At 47.7% G+C, this 15808-nt stretch overlaps 5 protein-coding genes across 5 annotated transcripts; 2 read left to right on the forward strand and 3 right to left on the reverse strand.

The window, feature by feature from the left end:
* Window positions 1–538: 538 nt before the first annotated feature.
* Window positions 539–1483, forward strand: N7517_007015 (uncharacterized protein; the record flags this gene model as incomplete). Its single annotated transcript, XM_056724745.1, has 1 exon — window positions 539–1483. The coding sequence occupies one exon, from the start codon at window positions 539–541 to the stop codon at window positions 1481–1483; it is 945 nt and encodes a 314-aa protein (XP_056580995.1).
* A 734-nt stretch (window positions 1484–2217) lies between these two features.
* On the reverse strand, window positions 2218–6156 carry N7517_007016 (C2 domain protein; the record flags this gene model as incomplete). Its single annotated transcript, XM_056724746.1, has 6 exons — window positions 2218–2539; window positions 2584–3653; window positions 3716–5203; window positions 5262–5636; window positions 5694–5729; window positions 5782–6156. The coding sequence occupies 6 exons, from the start codon at window positions 6154–6156 to the stop codon at window positions 2218–2220; spliced, it is 3666 nt and encodes a 1221-aa protein (XP_056580996.1).
* Window positions 6157–8072: 1916 nt separating this feature from the next.
* Window positions 8073–10202, forward strand: N7517_007017 (fungal specific transcription factor domain-containing protein; the record flags this gene model as incomplete). Its single annotated transcript, XM_056724747.1, has 4 exons — window positions 8073–8211; window positions 8276–8376; window positions 8445–9118; window positions 9167–10202. 4 exons carry the CDS (start codon window positions 8073–8075, stop codon window positions 10200–10202), a joined length of 1950 nt encoding a protein of 649 aa, XP_056580997.1.
* A 1701-nt stretch (window positions 10203–11903) lies between these two features.
* On the reverse strand, window positions 11904–14059 carry N7517_007018 (Alpha/beta hydrolase fold-3; the record flags this gene model as incomplete). The annotated part of the gene is made up of 4 exons (XM_056724748.1): window positions 11904–12900; window positions 12986–13557; window positions 13596–13924; window positions 13984–14059. The coding sequence occupies 4 exons, from the start codon at window positions 14057–14059 to the stop codon at window positions 11904–11906; spliced, it is 1974 nt and encodes a 657-aa protein (XP_056580998.1).
* A 237-nt stretch (window positions 14060–14296) lies between these two features.
* Window positions 14297–15562, reverse strand: N7517_007019 (Alpha/beta hydrolase fold-3; the record flags this gene model as incomplete). Its single annotated transcript, XM_056724749.1, has 4 exons — window positions 14297–14434; window positions 14488–15229; window positions 15323–15452; window positions 15517–15562. The coding sequence occupies 4 exons, from the start codon at window positions 15560–15562 to the stop codon at window positions 14297–14299; spliced, it is 1056 nt and encodes a 351-aa protein (XP_056580999.1).
* Window positions 15563–15808: the final 246 nt, after the last annotated feature.

A 15808-nucleotide genomic window follows, 5' to 3' on the forward strand; every position in this document is an offset into this window, starting at 1 on the left:
TATCATTTCAACCTACTTTATAGGTATAGATTATTCCGAACCATTTTTAGGTATTCGCCACCAAACCCGTATGTATAGATGTAGATCGGAGACCCACGGGCCCTGTTCTTTTTATAGAAGCGCGTTTTTCTTCCTTCTGATCCTGATTCTAATTGACTACGAGCCTGATTTGGTTTAAGAATATAGATTAAAACACTCTAAAGTATACGGAATACGGAGTAGAAGATGAAATATGCCTAGGATTAAATTAGAAAAAGAGAAAATAGTTCGGATGGTGGCGTCGATAGTTACGCATCCACTTTGAGTCTGGAATAAACTGTGGAAAATCTCTGCTTCTAATAATCTATGGAGTACTCTGTGTACTTCGGACTTTATATATTATCAAAAGGTGAAGTTAATCTGTGACATGCATCTTTCATCACATCCAAGCGCCAACCTCCTCTATTCTTAGTTCAACCCCGCTAAACATCTTTCCTCTTCTTTTTTTCCCTTGATACACACTTGACTATCCTTCATTTTCTGGTCTCTACTTTTCAATATGTCGTGTCTGTCGCCAGATGCCACGACTACAATAACTTCCCGACCAAAACTCACCCTCCAAACCACCGCTCTCCCTCGCACATTCGGCTCTTCAACTACCGGCCTATCCTTTTCTTTCGCAGCGGCACCAGCTGCATCCCCCACCATTCGAAATACCTTCAAGAATGCCTACGAGGTCACATCCCCATCATCCGCAACCTCCCCATCCAAATCTACCCGCTTCAACAAACCGTCCTCTCCCTACATCCTACACCCGAACAATAATATCTTCAACCGAAGCCCCTACCAACTCCCCATCGGAGTGCGCAGCATTCTACGCAACTCCCCACTAGAACCTGCAACTCGCCGACAATCAGGCTCTATATCAGCGGGCGGAAATGGTCCCAACGGTGCAGCCTCCCGCCGTGTCTTCTTCCCAGCAAAGAAACAAGTCAGCTACCGGTACCCACTGGAAGAAGAAATCCGAACAGAACGCTACACCGCGCAACACCTCGATCTCGTAGCGGAGGAGGCAGTGCAAGCCGAGGCAGACACCAAAACCCCACCTGAGACACGCCCCGCCCCCAATGCCGGAGGCGAAAAAGACACCGATTCCAGCCCGTCAACATCAGAGACAAGTGCCTCGGGCGATGATACCAGCGCCGATGAAAGCGTGCGTGGGTCTTCGCTCTCAAAGACGGAACGGAAGAAACGCCGCACAATGCGGATAGAGCGTCAGGTCCGGGCGGTGGCATTGCTAGATGGCTTTGAGGCTGATGGCTCGTCTACGCCGCAGACTCCCCGGCACGGTGCCAAGCGACGCAGGGAATGGAAATGGACTCTGGGGCCTGTCGATACGGTCTCGAACAATGGCCCCGAGAATGTCTCATTATTGCACTCCGCTCAGGTTTCCTTTGGGTCGGAGTCTCTTCGGGTATCCACTGACTTTGGACCCGGTCATTAATTTATGCAATGTTCATGGTTTCATGGTTGATGTCTTTTTTTCTTTCTTTTCGCCGCTTCTTCTTTTTCTTGCATAATAATGGCGATGCATATATTATTTACTCACGAATCATGTTGTATAGAGGCGCTATTTGGTTTTATCTGGTGGCTTTGGGCACATCTGTCCTTTTTTTCTTCTATGGCTGTTGTTTTAGCATACATATCTTTATGCATTATGTCCTTTCGATGTATATGTACTTTTTCCAATCTCATAAAGCACCGCAAAACAAAGCAGCGAGTGACTGGCAAAGTTCAATCCAGTTCTTTATCTTTTCAACTTTATAACGGCCTCGGAAGTTTTTTTTTTCGTGATTACAATACAAGCGGATTTTCTGCTTATTCACATATCCTCAGTCGATGTGTGGCGACTTGAGCGATCTAGCATGTTGTCGGATCCTCAGGTCTCCTCACGAGATTGAAAGAAACGCCCCCAGTCGTGCCAGTTGGTTAGTTGTCAAGTTCTAGGCCACCATCTATAGGTAGTTGAGTTGAAATCCCAAAGATACTAAAACTGTAGTCTGAGGGCCGAGAGGATTTGTACTAGGTGTACCTTTGGTTCCGCCCAGAAAAGGGAGAGGTTCAATAACTCGTGAAGCTTATATATATAGTAAATAATGGATATTCACATTTTATACAGTCGATTCATGCAAATGAGATACAAAACGCCAGAAACAAATAGAAAACATTCATACGTCGTTAAGTCTCCGTCTCGACATCTGGCTCGCGACCAGTGAGACCACCAGCTCCAACCTTCTTCTTTATCTTACGAAGTGCATACTTGGCCTCATTTTTGGCAAAAGCAGCATTCCGCGCAGGCTTCCACTGCATGAGACCACGCTGCTGTCGCTGCTCACTGTGTTTATTCGCCCTGTTGATCTGGCTGGTACTCATATTGGCTTGTGACGCAGGTGGCCCATTTCCAGTACCACCACTGATTGTCGAGGGTCCATTGGACAAGGGCTCGAGCTCGTCATCTGATTCTGAGGTTTCGTCGTCGTCGTGATCTTCGCTTTGGAGACTGGATCGAGGACGAGCGTGATCCTTGAGAGGGGAGGGGTGTACGGGTCATGGGGAGGTTCGTCCCGGCCAGGCTCGGCGACCTTGCGTCCGATGGAATCAGTGAAGGCACGCGGGTCTTGACCAAATGCACCACTCCAGTCTTGGCCGTGATGGTCGATCCACCGCTGACGCTCAGAGGGCGAGGCTTGCTTCAATATGTCCCGTCCGTCGATCAAAGACTGCTCGTGCTTTTCTTGCACTTCGACGGGAACTTCGACTTTCACGGTGCGGGAACGCACACCTTGGGACAGACACGCTTCCCAGGTCTCGAAGGTCTCGCGGGAGTCGTTATCAACCACGAACCGCTCGTGCGACTCGTCAATGCCCGGTGAGAACTTGCATCGGAATTGTAGGCGTCCCACCTCCGTCAAGTCCTCGAGTCCAGGTGTCTCCTTGGCCTTCCAATTCTCCTCTGTGATGTAATTTTGTGTCAAGCGAGTACCCATCTTTGTCGTCCAGATGGGAAGGTCGATGTCTGTTTCCTCGTTATCGACAAGGTGTTGGAGCCACAAAACAGCGTATGCTGCTGCACTTCGCTTGCCCTGATTATGGAACTCGAACACAATTGGAGAGCGGTATCGGTGCTTCACAGGCATGCGCAGTGAGTCACGGAAAGTCTCATCGGAGGTATCGAATTCCGCATCACTGCCATTCATGTGACACTTGTGTCGGGTGATCTTGCCAACGCTGCCACCGGTGCGCAGCTTGATCTTAGTGTGTCGACCATAGCCCTTCGCGATGATACTTTGTCCAGCAAATTCAAAGGTGCCAACATCCCAGCCAAGCATAGGAGGTGGCAACTTAGTCTCCACATGGCGGAACAGAAGAGAGATACGGATACGTCCAAACCCAATACCACCATCGAGGGGATACCAGCGGGTCACCTGCGAGCTGGTTTGAAGAATATCGGACAGCTTGAGGGGAACCACACCAAGGATGGGGTCGTGTTCGCGATAGCGTTGGTCTCGGACGGTAATGGTCACGACGGCTGAGCGCCAGTCGCGAACAAATCGTTCAGTTCCTGCGTTGAAGATAGGCTTGGAGCTCACAGCCTTTGCACGAGTGCGATAGATCTGAAACATGCTGTTAGCATCCGGAATTTGGAGTTGCGGGGCATGTATCTACAAATACGTACCAGTTGATCGTTCAACATAACCTTGCAGTAACTTGTTGGAAGATCTTCACCCTGCTCCTCTGTGTTCTCACCATATTGCTTCGCCGGCTCATACTCCTTGCCCTTGCGGTTCCCATCACTGCCCTTGATATTGGCAAGCTGAAGGTTGACGATCTGGTGCACAACAATGTGCACAATACCACTGGGCCAAATTGGATCAGGTGGTGTATGCATAACGGCATCCTCTTCGTCGTTGTTGATAGTTCCCTTTTCATCTTCGAAAGTCGGGTTGCCTTTTAGGTTTTCAGGAAGGTCTTTCTTCTTGCCATCAGTACGCAGCTCAGGGCGAAGTTTTGGTTTCCCGAAGTATCCAACTTCCCAATGCAGCTGACCGGGCATTTCAGTGCCCTGATCCATACCCTGAAGCTTTGACACCTGGGGATACATCTGACTGGGATGCTGAAGCATCTCACGGATAGGTAATTCGATCTTGCCGACAATATCATCAGCTGTGTTACGGTCAGAGTCCCAGAGCTCGATGCTCAGATTTTCATCGGCCTTGATCAGTTCTGGCGTCACAAGAAGGGCGGCAGTCTCTTCCCAAATTGGGTTGAGGTCATCCGTAATCACACGGGTACAATACATAGGCTTGCCATACTTCGAGAAGGACAGGTTGATGTATGGGTCACTGCCACCACCCTCGCTGCCACGAGCATCCTGTTTACTCAAACCGACAGCGCGGTGAATGCGAATCCACATCACACCAAGAGCCAGAGTATCTTTGTGGATGTCATCTCCTGTCAACATCATACCAAGATCCATGGTCATTGACTTGGGAGCTGCAAACATGCCACACGCGGTACTAATAGCGGAGTTGACAAAGTTGGATATCAAGGGTAGGTTTAGAACATTCACTCCCGTTCGGAACATTGGCATACAGCCAGCCCTGACGTGGGGAATGCCGACCAAGGTGAAAGTCACATCCTTCATGAACGGTGCTTCGGGCATCATTTGGAAGCGCATGCGGACAGTTCCGACGAGTTCAATCAGTTCCACGAACACGGGGAACGGCACACCAAACAAGCCTCGAATTCCGAGATAGAAGACCAGCTGCATGTGCATGTTGCGTGCCTTTGCCGAAGCAGACTGGCCAGTTGGCTTTGCGTGATAGGCAAAGGAGGCTTCCATGTTGTAGTAACTCGCTCCTTCCTCCGCAGCAGCGGCTTCCTGTGGATCCTTGTTCTTTCTGTTTTCCTCGCGGATGTTTTTCTTCAAATCCTGCACATGATCGTCGGGTAGAGCCCGCATGCTCAGAATTCGTAGTGGGTTATCACCCTGGTCGATTTCTGCGATTCGAACATTCTCTACAACCTTGGGCGCAGAGACTTGCATGATATCTTCGATTGTGTCGGCCACAGGCGTCAGCATCTCTGGATTAACGAGTCCCCATATAACTCCGAGGAAACTGTTCATCCACTCGACGGATTCAGGAAGGAGATTGGCAGTGGCCTTTTAAGATGTCAGTATTTCAATCCACCAATGAGATCATATAATAATAGAAACTTACCATCTGGCCACGAACATGCTCGCTACTCCACTCCATTGCTCGACCACTGCGAAGAACTTCCTGCATCCATAACCATACGCCGCTCGTGACGCATGCAGCCAAGGGAATAAGGCCCCAAAGAGATCCTCCGAACATCCGCCCCAGTACAATTATGGCAACAGGTATCCCTATGCAAAGTGCCGTCGCACGCTTTTGCAATGACTCAAACATAGGCTGGTATGAAACAGTCGGCGTGGGGTGGAATAGAACATTGGTCTTCTCTCCTCGAATGGGAACATCGGAGGTCGTGCCTTCGGCGATGGGATCGGGGGGTGCGGTGATGTCTTGTTTTTCTTTATACTCTGCAAGATCTTGATCGGCACTTGTTTGAACGTCCTGATATACATGTCAGTGATATGTCCCGATGAACGATATTCTATAGAGATATATTACCGTGGGTTTCCCAAGATTTGCATTCGGAACTGTCAACTGCGCATGGATTAGAATCCATTCATAATTTGTCCAAGATCATCCTACATACCATTGGATTCGTTACAGCGTCCATAGCTGTCTCGTCTAGGTCCTCAACGCCAATGTCCTTGCCCGTGGTGGGATCTGTCACGGTACGCATCTTGGCTTGGGAGACTTCACGTGGCTTATGAGCGACGGCATCTCCGTCTTTTTGATCTTTTTGATCTGCTTGCTCTGGTTGTTTTCCAGACGCCCGTTGCGCCTTTTCACGTGCAGCCTTCTCTTTCTTGGCTTTATTTTCTTCGTCTATCCTGCGATCACGTTCTTTCTTCTCGGCATCGATATGTTCCATAAAGTGATGAATGGTTGGAATTGGATTGGCACCACTCCAATGCTCCCCGACCCGACGGCTCTGGGGAGCATTAGATTGCTGGCCTGTAGCCATCTTAGAGATTGGAAAGGAAATGAATCAGGTTGAGCTTTCTCTTCTCGTGTTAATTTAGGTGGACTGTACAGCGCAGAAGAGGAACTTTTTTTTAATCGTGAGAATCAAGGAAAAGAGAAAGGGAAAAATATACAAAGTAGGAAATTCCATGATCGGCGAGATGGAAGCTTCCCCAGGACTACGTCATCGATCAGGAAATGGGTTATGACGATACTACCGGCTGGTAATATAAGAGCTCACCTATCATATATCTGCAAACATGTAACTGAACATCAAGGTACTATGTATGCACTTATTTACAATATCCTTATTACCCCACATTTGATGTCAATGGCCCTGGCCCAACTCGCCCTATTTGTCGGGTCTTGGCGTTCACACTTGTGAGTTGGTAAGCTGCCCACTATAAAATTGAGACTGAAATTTGAGTGCTTGATTGTTTGTGTTAGATTTGCACTTATTTGCCATGGATATAAGGATGTATCTCAGCTGAATGTGATCATTTACCATATATATATATATATAGCATATGATGTCATCGTAATCAATAACCAATTGACTTACAAAGTACCCCGTACATCCATATCATTTTTCTTACCGCTTTGATGATGGGAAAAAAGACATGGGAAGAATAAAGATGAATACAGGGGTAGCCTGTTAGAGCGAATAATAAGGCTTATGAGAAGTTGGAGAACTCGGGAGCTATCCGGGAATGCCAAGCGCACCTACAGGTATTTACCTTGACAGCTTTTTAGACGCGAATCGGAGTACGGAGACCTCCGTGCAGAAATAAAAGGTAAAAACTAAAAGCGTGACAGCCTAGGCTTTTAAATTAGCCGAAGAAAAAAAATAATTTCGAGATTCAAATTGAATTCCTAATTAGGGATTCCAAATCATCAGCCCAAACAATGTTCTATTGCGTCAGAGCCCATTTTTGAGCTGAATCGACAGAATTCCATTGGCTACTGGGCGAGTCTGACTTGCGGCAATAAACTGCCGTCGGGTAGACTGTGGGTCTTAAATACTTTTTTTTCTTTCTCGGGACCATAGACCTATCCATTTCACCAAAAGACATACACCTACCTGGGATTAGAAAAGATTTAATGCCTTGTACAATACAATCTTCATGGCGGGATCAGATCGAATAAGTAAAATCCGGACTATCTGGTCCATATATTTATATTTCATAGAGCTGTACAAAGTACATTCCATATGGGGGCTCCAGATGTCTCAACATTACTTGGCGTTGAAGATGTTTTGCACATGGGTTGATTCCCATTCACGTATGTTAGAGAATGAACCAGCACTTTCTATTGTAGCTAATCCTGGGACTTTGCTAGATAGCCCAAAATATATGAGCATCAAACATGTTCATGCCTTGAATTCTAGCCAACAGTGGGCCGGGGCTTTTCACTCGGTTCACCAACCAATAGCACCGAACAATATTGAACGGCAGTAATAGCCTGCCAATCATAGACCTCGTTTCTTTGACCAAAATAGTCCTGTTGCAAGCTATACTCCGGCCATCAAATCCACCGGCAGGGATATTTCCCTGAGGGGCTTTTCTTCCCGATCCCTCTTTCATAATACTGTCTGGTTGTGCGTCTCACCTTTCACGTTCTCGCTTATAACTCAGCACTGACAATGAATAGCGGGCTGCGAAGTCGCAATGAGCGGAAGGCTACCTCCCCATCACTCTTCGCAGTCTGAAACCCATCCATCTATCCCTCAAGATGATAAGGATCCGTTTACCTATGACACAGCTGCGGTTGAGAGTAGAGAAGTATCTCCTTTAACCCGGCCTGACTCTACAGTCTTCGCTACATACTATCCGTGGAGCACGTCTCGAGTCATAGGGGAACAGCCAGTGAACGCCAAGGTGGCCATTCCCCGACTTGACCTTCCACTTGTAAGCAATAATGGTCGAGTTAGTCGAGCATGCCACAATTGTCGCCAACAGAAGAACAAATGTTCTGGTCATCGACCTTCTTGCCTCCGGTGCGAGGAGGCCAATGTGCTTTGTGTCTACGTCGACGGGAAACGAGAGAGAAACGCTAGGTCGGTGATTGTCCTAGATATGGTCGCCCACAATGTTTACCCCTAAGATTTAGACAATTGACAGCCATAACGAACCAACTTCAACAATACGAATCTCTTGTGCGCGATATTTATCCCAAATTCGACACCGAGCTGGCCAAAACCGTCGACCAAGCTCTCGCAAAAGTCAGTAAAAAAAAGACTCCATCTGGTCGACCGAAACCAGACCTCTTGATCAGCCTAACAACCAACAGATAGCTAGTCTTTCCCCGTCATCGCCGACCGTCGCCAAAGTACCAGATGAGACAGACTCGTCGACCCCAACAATTTCTTACATGGATTACACCCTGGAGGACTTTAATGGGGACGCTTCACTGCAAGCGATTGGCTTTGTAGGAGAACATTCGGCAATCGCATGGTTATACAGGCTTAGGTGCTTGATCGGTCAGAGTTCCAACTCGGACGGCCTATCCGAGGAAACAACCCGTCCCTCAGTTTCGTCCTGTGGATTCTTCATGGATGATGCCGGAATCCCGCCAATAAACGACCTAGATGTGTTCGCATATCCCCCACAAGCGGTCGCCGATGAACTGGTGGACCGATACTTCCAAGTCGCGCACGCCTCCTTTCCCGTCCTCGGCAAAGAAATTTTCCTAAGCCAATGTCGCTCATTCTATTCGAACTCAACGACGCATCCTGGAAACAAATGGATGGCGTTATTGAATATGGTGTTTGCGATCGCTGCAAGACATTCTGAGCTTTCCGGAGACCAACCTCAGCTGGATCAAAATAACCACACGGTATACTTTGCCCGTGCCTGGCGGTTGAGCATGGGCGAGAGTGCGCTCTTGGATAATCCCAACCTGCAGCAGACTCAGGTAGAGGGGCTAACCTCACTTTACCTGCTTTCCATCGGACAGGCTAATAGGTAGGTCGAATACCGCAAGCCTTTACCTATCGACTGATTTTGGTTTAGGGCATGGAGAATATGTGGTATTGCAATTCAGTCGGCGATCGCGATGGGAATCCACCTTCGTAGCGAAAGCCCCAGATTCACACACGTGTCCAAAGAAACCAGATACCGGCTATGGTGGGCCCTGTACATGTTGGACATCCTACTCTGTGTGATGACTGGACGCATGCCCAGAATTCAGCAGGAACACTGCACGACCCCTTTGCCGGTGCCTTACAAGGAGGAAGACTTCCGAGATGAGCATGTAACGAGGCTTATCATGGACAATCAATCCAGAGCCCGCCTCATGGCTTCTCTACTCTCCTTCGATCCCTCAGTTGAACCGAACGACCGTTTATCTATTCCGGCTTCTCCACAGTCCACGCCTCAACGGGAATCACCGAGCCACCAGCTCCAAGCTAACGTCTCATTATACTTACTTTATTCCCTTGACTTGGCAGCTGTGATGAGACAAGCAATTGAGATCTTGTATTCTCCCGGGGCGGGACGAAAATCACGGAATGACACCGAATTGGCCATGACATCGCTCAACAGCGCCGCTGACAACTGGTTTGCTCGACTGCCTGCGACTTATCAGTTCACCGAAACCAGAGTTGACCGATCCTTTATCCGTCAGCGGACGAGTTTGGCCTTTCAATACTATTCGACCAAACTTGTCATTTCGCAACCTGCCCTTCGTTCTCATATCAGCGGTGAAGACTTCACCGCGAGTCTTGATACTCCAATGGCAATGATGTGTGTCAATTCAGCAGGTCAAATGCTTGATCTCTTACCCAATGAGCCAAACCTCTCCTGCCTCTTGGGTTGCTCACCTTGGTGGTCTGCTCTCCACTACCTCACGCAGAGCACTACGGTGCTCATAACACAGTTGCTCACCCAGAATCACATGGGTGTCAGCGAAAGAAATGAGTTAGTCGAAAGAGTCCAAAAAGCTCTGCAATGGTTGAGGGAGTGTTCCACCAAGGATCCATCTTTCAAGCGGGCTTGGAGTAACTTTACGGAGCTCCTGTCATCCCAAGGATCCGAAATTTTAAAATAAGATCTCTGGGCCATCACACCCTGGATCCCCCCTGCGCCCTTTCTTCTTTGTTTCCCTCACGTATAAAACATGCATCATTTACTTCCTTTGCGATCATCAGCGTGTCATTCCTCTGTTTCAGATAGATCTATATATATGAGAGTTCGAATCAACAAACTAGAGTGGATTACTTATTTCTTGGATATTTTGTGCATGATACTGTACAGCGGATATCAACTCCATTGTGTAAATGGAAGGTCGCCGATTGGTGTATTCGAGGGTACGCTTGACGGCAATCCTGGGAACTTGAATATTATATTCGAATACCTTGGATATACAGGGAAATACACAACCCCCAAGAAGCTATTGGTTTCAAGGCTATGAATATATAAGGTGTATTGCCACCTGGGTGTTCGTATCCGGGGCCCCGGGGGCCCCGGGCGTTCCAAAACGAGGCCCATATAATGAATGACGTCAACATTCTTGGGTTCAAAAGGCCTATATAGTGAAAGGCTAATCATTAAATATAAGACTCCAAGTCTTGACTTCTCTCAAACTCCGTACCCATTAGACAGGCCAAAATGGCACCGAAGTATATTGTAAACCCCCCTTCTATCCTTCTCCCATGAATCATACTAACAAAGATAGGTAACCTTTCAAGACTCAGTTCCGACTGAGCAGATCAATGCCTACATGCAGCAGATTCACGAAGAAGGTGGCTCCGTCACAAACAGATTTCCGGATATGATCGCGAGGGGGTTTTCGTACGTATATTCTCCACACAACTGGGCAACCTCGAGAACTTCTTACTAATTTACGTAGAGCGTACATAACAGACCCTGTTCTTCATAGGATTCAGTCAGATCCGTCTGTGATTGAATATATATCTCCCGATTCTTCTTGAAGCTAGTCGTCGCTCATCCTCTCTACGATACCTGTATAGTTTAGCATATCATTTTTCTTTTCCGTAAATTTCGCGCATAATGACATGATTTATAGCCATCTGATCAACGTGATTGCGTACTTGCTGCTTTTAATAACGTACATCGAATGTGTTTATTGAATCTACTATAACCAAGGAGTGATATAATGTCAGATATTGCACTTCTTCATCCGTCATTTTGGTACAATTCCTCACTAGCATTCGTCAAATAATCCTAGGCAGAGGCCCCGGGTCTGTCTTTTACTATATTAGTAAACAATGCTTAGAGCGTGAGATTGTGAAATAATAAGGCTGCTAGCACGCAGTAAATTAGTTTATGGCCAGTCTGATCCTAGCCAACAATTGTATTAAGGACGGGCATCTGTAAAGGCTATTGGTAGTCCTAGACAAGCTCTGATGAAGGTTGCTGAGTCTCCCCGGAGTTTCGAACTGTGACATACGTTTGAAAGTATGGAAAAACAGTGGGCTGCGGGTATATTCGATGGTGTCATTCTATGAGTGTTCTAAATGATGATCTCCATGTTGATCATCCTTGGTCAAGAATCTCATCTCCGATGAAGGGAAAGAAAACAATAGTATTAACAAGAGACCAATCAAAGTGGCCTTGTTGCTGGTCAGATCAAGATATCTATCAAAGGCAGGATCATCCAAGGCACGTCAAATGAATCTGAGAATACTTCGTATACAACAAAAGAAATGACGTGTCGAAACACCAAAATGAAGACAAAAGAACACAAGGCTCGCTATTAGCGCAAACCTGCTCTACATGCACGCGTTCATCATATTCCAACATTCATCCCCCAATTATCCCAGTTGAAATCAAAATCGGCCAAAAACGGAGGCTGAAAGGTAAATTGAGAGTTGAAAGCCCAAAACTCGTTACTCGGATCAAAGCACAAGCTGTCATCCGCCCGCTGGGCTGTCTCGGCAACCTGCTCCATTAAATAACCGGGCTCCGGGATCGTGAGCATCCGTGAAGATGATGGGTAGTATTGCCCAGGAACGGTGGTGGGCACAGTAAAGCTTTTAGATGATTGGTCGGCGAAGGCACGACGTTCGAGTTGTACCCGACCGAAAAATGGAATATCAAGCTTGATGCGACTAAGTCTTCCATTATGGTATTGTCCTTCCGACGCGTCAAATCGCGGGAGTTCGGTCCTGATTCCTATCGCCATAATAGTCCTCAAGACGTGCAACCCTCGAGTTGCAGTCTTGTCTGGAGAAACGGTTTTTGATAATGGCTGTAGAATAGCCTCAATCCGGTCGATAACAAAGTGGTCTTCTTTGTCAAAGTCTTGCGAGCCAAATGGGCCGAGTCTATTCATAATGATTGTCATTACCGTAGCAAAGGCTTGGAAATGAAGAACTTTCGAGTCAAACCCGCTTTCAGTGGTGCGCCGGAGATTGTCATAGCAACTGATGCAGTGGCGGCAGGCTTGGAGACAGGCTTTCCGATTATATTCATAGGAGTTATCAGTACCTGACGCTAGTAGGAGAGGCAAGTGTAGCCACACCATGAGCTGGTAGTACCATAGCCGATAGTGAAGCTCTAGGAAACAATTGGACCGCTTGATAGACTTGCCAGGCGGAATATTGTCGGGTGACTCCAAAGGAGGGGGCGTGAACGATTGAAGTTCCGCATCGATGATTTGTGTCATCTGTATCATGGCCGGAGTAACTTCTGTAAAGATCTGATTACGGTCAATGATCAATCCAGCTATCCGAGCAAGCGGGTTCAGAGCGGATGCATTGTGAACGGGTAAATCTTGGGGGTCACTTGGGTTGGATTGATATAGCTCCATGCACCCCAAGGACCAGTGAGAAATGCCTGTCAATCATCAGGATGTGTCCCCAGACGGACCTAGCCCGATTTTGAAATTCGGCGCTTCTATTGCTAGCTGGTTCAGCACGGTGAAACCCGATTACCTGGGCGATATCTGCGGCCCGACGAGTAGAAAGCCATGCACTTCGTAGCTTCTCGTCATTGCTAAAAAGCAACCCTTGTGAAATCAAGCACTCGAGCCCGTCAAGACAACTGACGATGGAGTCATCAGCGCAGACAAACGTGGAAACACGGGTGATGCATTCTTCAACCAAGACCGATGGTAGGCAAGAAAGCCCGAGGGAGGACAAATCACACTCTGAAGGCAGTTGTTGGAGACACAGTGCAATCCACAGAATGGCCTTACCGACTACAGCCGGGTGGCTGGTTTGCAGTGTTTCCACCGAGGACGAAAGCAATGATTGATCGTAGTCTTCGAAGAACTGCACGCGCATAAGCCACCAGCTACTGCTAGCCTCCGATATAATTTTCAATGTCTCCTTAGAGGGTATCATGGCTATCAGATCGCGGCGCAGTCTCTCCCAGTCCCGGTTGATTGTGGCATATGATGCAAGATCGGGCGCAGGGGGATCTGATTGTTCGAAACCTAGCTATTCACGAGTAAGCGCGAGCTAGAGGGATTACAGACTCCGATGCGAGTTGTCGCACTAACCGCTTGGTTGGTTGGGGTCACGGTCGGGGGGCTCGATCCAGGGCTGGTTTCCACCCAATCTATGAATGATTTCGAGTCCCCATGTTGACTACTCCCATTCCCATTACCGTCGACTCGTATCAGAAGTTTCTCTAACAGGGTCTCCACCCGAGCCATCCGTTCGTTCAGATATGTGCGGTCCGAATCACGGGGATTCTCAGGTTCCAGGAATTCTTGGCTGCGACATGGAAGTCCCCGAGCAAGACATTGTCTGCAGCTTTGGTCGCTATCGGACGCAAAATCACAGCGGACTTTGCGATGTTTGCCTGCATAAGAAAAAAAATATCATTAGATATAAATCATTTCGAGTAAGGGGGTCCTGTACATTGCCAGCAACTGCGGGTCCCCTTTCGGATCTTCTTCCGAGGCTGATCACCCGCCTGTGGATGGATCGAGCTCATCTTGGTGCGGAAAAGATCTATTCAGATAGAGCACGAGTGTCAGTGTAAGAATCTGAATTGAAATTATATCACATAAGTTGTTCAGTTGATATTGAAATATCAGGGAAACTGGGGTGTTCATGTGGCGAACCGTCAAACAAAGCCCCAAACTTGTTCGAGTTGGCGCTATCTGACTGCTTCTACAAATTATGAGATGCAATAAATGCAATGTCTTCATGTTTCATTCCATGTCGTCTTTCATCGCGAGGTCTGGCTCAACCATGATGCCATCGCCTTGAACTGCAAACCAGGGGGTATCCTTAAAGCGAAGTCCGTGATTGGCTCGACGTGGAATTCTCGCGGCACAATACTAATGCTCACGTCGGGGAGTTCGGCCTGGGAATGATAAACTGTTAGATTAAATACGAAGCTTGTGGATATCATCTAACCTTCATCTTCTCGGCCGTCTGCCTAATTGGATCCAACCGGACTTCGTCTCCTCCCGCGCCAACAAAGATTCTTGAAACAGGAAGATCTCTCCACCAGCCCCCTGGGGCTTTGACGGGGCAGTTGTACTCATCTTCCACTATCTGCCCCAGAAATATTTGTGCCCAACTATTCAAAGTCTTAGCCGAAATAACATCTCGATCTGAATTTTCGCTGGAGCTCGCATGATCAGTTCTGAAGTCAACCCAAGGGGACAACAACATCATTCCTCCCAGTGGTTCATCCACTGAAATTTTTGGCACGATCTCTTGGGGATGTGGATGAGCAAGATGTGATAGGAGCGCAAGTGCAAGATGAGCGCCCGCCGAGTCACCGTGAAGAACAATGTCTGACGGTCGTTTTCCCAGTGTCTGGATGGCGTACCGTAGAATGGCAACGGCCTGTTGCAACGGACGAGGCCATCGGGCGTGAGGGACAAGTTCATATGCAACTAATAACACGCCAATACTTCCCCCATGTTGTTTTATGTCGGCAGAGAGAGCCTCGAGATAACTGAAGTGGCCCGGGAGGGCGGGGACGCAGTAGCCGCCACCAGGGAAGTAGATGATCAACTTTTCGGCAACAGGGTTTCCTAGCCAGAAAGCCGTTGTACCTTCGGGGAGAACGAGTACGTTAGGAGGGGCATTTTGCTGTTTCATGTGGGCTTCGTAACTTTTTTGAGCTAAAGTGGGGGGAAGAATAAGTCTGCGAGGTGCTGTTAGACTCTTTTCTTTGTCGGACCAGTGGTTTTGTATATATTTGAGGATTATTTTGCTGTTTATACATATCTAAACTCACTGAAGCTGCTCCATAGATGCATTTTCAAAGAGGGCGCGCGTAAAAGTCAGTACAATATGCTTGTAGGCTGTAGCGCCTCCTTTTTGACCACGGAATGGAGCAATGATGACAGCCCATATAGCAATGGCAACTAAGTGTAATTTGAAATATATATTAGTTTCATTGACTTCATGGACCTCCCATTGGCTACTTACGGGTTTTGGCCACTGCAACCCCCAGACCCAATGGCAAGGGAGCCATGGGGCGCGAAGTTGCGTGAATTCTTTCAACTCAGTTGGAAACTGTTGGGCTCACAAAATACTGTAAGCTAGAAATCTAGAAATTTGAAAGAAAGAGATTCCGTTGGGTCTCATCTCGGTGCAGGGAGCTTTGAGTATAACGCTGGCAGATCCGCCGACTCGGCGGAACAAAGCCCCCTGCCTTAGACCAATCGGCCACTTTTTATTCTGAAATGCACTAGATGTGCAAAATGAAAGAGAAATTAAC

The sequence above is a fragment of the Penicillium concentricum genome, assembly GCF_028827145.1.
Source record: "Penicillium concentricum strain IBT 3081 chromosome Unknown utg000002l_segment0_segment0, whole genome shotgun sequence".
NCBI classification, from domain to species: domain Eukaryota; kingdom Fungi; phylum Ascomycota; class Eurotiomycetes; order Eurotiales; family Aspergillaceae; genus Penicillium; species Penicillium concentricum.